General features: G+C 39.2%; 1 protein-coding gene across 1 annotated transcript; it reads left to right on the top strand.

Moving 5' to 3' along the window:
- Window positions 1–492: 492 nt before the first annotated feature.
- LOC122043355 (polyadenylate-binding protein 6-like) lies at window positions 493–2,038 on the top strand. Its single transcript, XM_042603929.1, has 6 exons — window positions 493–704; window positions 788–906; window positions 1,019–1,215; window positions 1,315–1,574; window positions 1,639–1,710; window positions 1,779–2,038. The coding sequence occupies exons 1-6, from the start codon at window positions 494–496 to the stop codon at window positions 2,036–2,038; spliced, it is 1,119 nt and encodes a 372-aa protein (XP_042459863.1). The 5' UTR covers window position 493.
- The last annotated feature ends 1,957 nt before the right edge of the window (window positions 2,039–3,995 follow it).

Below are 3,995 nucleotides of genomic sequence, written 5' to 3'. Positions count from 1 at the left end.
GTTAGGCTCGTTAACTTTGATAATCGAGCTAATAACGAGCCGAGTTCGAACTATTCTCGAGCTTGATAATTCTAAAACGAACCGAGCTCGAGCCTTGTGATAAAAACTCAATTCGAGCTCGCCAAACTCGAACCCGAATATAACTTAAACGAGCCGAACTCGAACTTAATATTGTTCGGCTCGTTTACATAGCTGAGAGTTTGCAAATGAAAGTTATTTGGATTAAGGGTATTTATTAAAAAATATAAAACTGTTTACAAATAAATAAAAAATCCATGGACCTCTCCATCGAGATGAACAGTGGATATGTCTCCCGCATATAATTGTCTATACATGTTGCCGTATAATATGATTGATGTTGTTATGGTCTATAAGAGAGTGGTGACGGACGGGCGAATGCTACAAACTCCGATCCCTTCCCGCTCAAAACTTTAACAACTCTTTCTTTTTCGTTTCTTTCTTCCAAGCGACGAAGGGAAGATCTCCAAGAACAATGGGGGAAGCCGCCTCCGCGGCGCCGCCCCTCGATCAGCCGCCGTTCCCGACGCTTTACGTCGGGGATCTCCACCCAAATGTCTCGGAGTTGCAACTCCAATACGTTTTCTCCCCCTGTGGCGCCATTTCGTCGATCCATGTCTGCCGTGATCGAGCCACCGGAGCCTCCCTTCAATACGCCTACGTAAATTTCTTCTCTTTCCTGGATGGTAAGCCTCTTTCTTCAACTCTCGTTTATCGATTTAGTTTTCGTGTTCAATATTTTGAAATCCCCTATCTTGTGTTCTTGAAGCGAAGAAGGCTCTTACGATGATGAACCACTACCCTCTGAACGGTAGACCTATTCGGATCATGTGGTCTCAGAGAAACCCCTTGTCTAGAAGGAACGGCATCGGCAATCTTTTTGTCAATGTGATATCCCTGTCTTTTCTCGCCCCCCGAATTTCATTTAATTTGCTACAATTTGTGTTTTTGCTCTGATATTGTGCTTTGCCTGTTTTTCAAAATCGACAAAACCCTAAAGAATTTGGATTGTGTTGACGCAATTGCGCTCGAGAATCTGTTCGCCCAGTATGGGACTGTGAAATCTTGCAAGTTGGCGATGGATGAGAGCGGCAAAAGTAAGGGGTTTGGTTTCGTCCAGATGGACACGGAGGAGGCCGCTCAATCGGCCATCAGAGCACTCAATGGCAGATTCCTTCAGGGTTCAAAGAAGAAGCTGTAATTCTTCTCCCTAGCTTGTTGTTTCTTTAGTTAACTTTGTCGATCCTTTTCGTTTTAAAAAAAAAAAAGTAGACAACCTGTAATTTTGGAATTCAGATATGTAACGAAGTTTGTCAAGCAAGACGAGAGGCAACCATTGCCCGAAAGACAAAACAAGACTAACCTTTATATCAAGAACCTGGATTGGGCCATCACAGATGAGGTCCTGCGGATGAGATTCTCACAGTATGGCACCATCAGAAGTTTTGTTGTGATGAAAAAAAAAGATGGAAAGTCTAGAGGATTCGGATTTGTCGACTTCCTTTCTGCAGAGGATGCTAAGAATGCATTAAATGACATGAACGGCTTAAAATTTGGTAAGTTTTCTCCTATTCAACAACTCCTATTTACTTCCATTACATTTCGTTGTTAATTTACCAGGAACCAGGACTGTATACGTTGGATATGCTCAGACAAAGAAGCAACGAAAGGTTTTGCTAAGTCGTCTGTTTGGTGGGACACAACATGGAATGCAACAGGTTGATTTGTGTATAGTTGAATTGCAGCAAGTAAAAGCTAAGGAAATTACCATCTTTTTTATCATGATCAGAATGCGACTATCTTTGTGAGAAATCTCGAGGAGTCAGTTGATGGTAAAGCCTTGAGGGAACATTTTGGTGCCTCTGGAAAAATATGGTGTGCAAGGGTCATATACAATAAAGTAAATGGACAGAGCATGGGATTTGGATTTGTACGCTTCTTCTCGACTGAGGAGGCATATGTGGCTGTCCAAAGATTCAATGGTATTAAACTTGAAACTCTAAGTTCACTAATTGTCTGATCTAACAATGTCTTGTCTCCAGGAACCATTTTCCATGGCAGGTTGCTCTATGTGGCATTTGCACGAAACAAGGAATACATGCTTAAAATTTCGCTAGCTCAGATTCGCGAACAATTTGCCCGTTGGAAAGAGTCAGTTCTTCCAACCTTTTCATCGTATGAGTGGCCTCAAAATCAGCTTCAAACAAATGCTTTGTTTCATCATCCGCAATATGGGATGGTTCCAGTTTTTGTGACTCAAGGGGAGTACCCAACTGCTCATGTGGTAAGCAAAACATCTTGTTCTTTGTTTTTGTTTTTGTTTTTTTTTTTTGTTTTTTGGTAATACACATCAAAATCTGCAACTAATTAATACGATGTCATCTCTCAGAACTTTTTTCGTCAGCGCAGAGATTCTAGCTCTATGAACAAGTCGGCAAACTAACATTCCATGTTTTCCTGCATTCCATCCTGTTCTCACGAATCAACCTTCGAGCATGCCAAGCTTACCATGGTATTCGCAAAGTACAGTCTGAGTTTCTAGAGTTTTAGTTAGTTATTTATAGAATAGTTTGACATTAATTGATTATTCTGAAACCAAATTCCATTTTGCAGATGATAGTCAGTTTGTGGATTCCAGTCTCTGTAATCGTCTAAGTACTAATCAATAGATATGAGAGAAGGGCGACTGGATTAGTTTGATGCATTTAGTGTAGATGATTAGTAATTAGCCAGTTGTGATGCGATTTTAAGGATAGTCACGTTTAATAAATAGATTTTGTGTTGAAATGGAATAAAGGCTGCAGGAGCTGCAACTGTTGTATATATATCTAGCAGCATTAGGCAACTGAGAGATGTGGTGTATAGTCATCTTTCTGCACTGTTTTCTTCTGTATTTGACTTTGGTGAATAAATAGAATTTTAAGTCGCTGTCTGCTCCGCTTCTCTATAAATCATGACCAGCCTAGAACGTAACTAGATGTTCCTTATTGTTGAGATGCAAATATAAGAAAATATAAAAACAAGAAAAATTAAAATAATATAAATCAATGCCAAAAATTCCTCCTTAAAGCCCTCTTTATAAAGCTTCTACTAGTTCTAGAATCTGCTTGATTTGTCAACTGCTAACTTACCTTGTTTGACTTATTACTTCATCTCAATCGACTAATCCTTCTTATAGTTAACTCCTTGTCTCCGTAACAACTACTTGAGTTGACTGACACTCCATCCAGTCAACTTATTAATTCATTGTAGGGTTTGAAGAATTTGACTATTATTTATAGCCTTACCTAATTAACAACCCCATCTTGGATTTGATTTGTAGCATCAATCAACCTTATTAGTTGACTAGTCATCGACTAACTCCCAAGCATTCCAACCTAAGTCGATTGACTAGTTGACTTAATCATCAATTAATTAAATTCCTATATCAATCAGCTTACTATGTTCCAATCACTCTAAAGCTAAATCATCTTCATGCCAAGAGACTCCATGACTTTTCGTTTGTCTAGTATAGATCGATATTAATCTACCACAACATCTCATTTGCCCTGCCCTAGGTTAACTTTGCCCTTTAGGACTTCAACTCCTAGAGACCACTCCTCTATAACTTCATCCTTGCATGGTATCCAATTAACTTTCACTTATTCAGTTTCACCACTACCAAACGTCCCATCCTCTTTAACCGGTATGGATTTCCAATATTGTCAAATATTTAGTCCTCTTTGACCTGCTTAATCTTCCATTGTCAATACCTACTGAACCTTTCTCTTGTTAATTGCTTATTAGATTTCCCCTTATCAACCCTTGTTGTACTTTGCCACTATCAACTATTAGCTGGACTTCTTATGTACAACTACTAGTGGACTTCTCATTTGCCAAATGTCAAGTCGATCTCGACCCATTTGAACTTCATGTATCTTACTTGGCATATGGCCTAAGTTAACTTACCTTAATCCTATTACCCACAATATGATTAC

Source organism: Zingiber officinale, chromosome 1B (genome assembly GCF_018446385.1).
Source record: "Zingiber officinale cultivar Zhangliang chromosome 1B, Zo_v1.1, whole genome shotgun sequence".
NCBI classification, from domain to species: domain Eukaryota; kingdom Viridiplantae; phylum Streptophyta; class Magnoliopsida; order Zingiberales; family Zingiberaceae; genus Zingiber; species Zingiber officinale.
Note: the sequence above shows the minus strand (reverse complement) of the source record. Positions and strands in the feature narration are given on the sequence as shown.

Excerpts from the sequence above, each read along its gene's own strand:
- LOC122043355 (XM_042603929.1), top strand. The coding sequence starts at position 494 with ATGGGGGAAGCCGCCTCCGCGGCGCCGCCCCTCGATCAGCCGCCGTTC. Across the intron at positions 705-787 it reads TTTCTTCTCTTTCCTGGATG|CGAAGAAGGCTCTTACGATG; the intron begins GTAAGCCTCTTT and ends GTGTTCTTGAAG. Across the intron at positions 1,711-1,778 it reads TTTGCTAAGTCGTCTGTTTG|GAAATTACCATCTTTTTTAT; the intron begins GTGGGACACAAC and ends GTAAAAGCTAAG.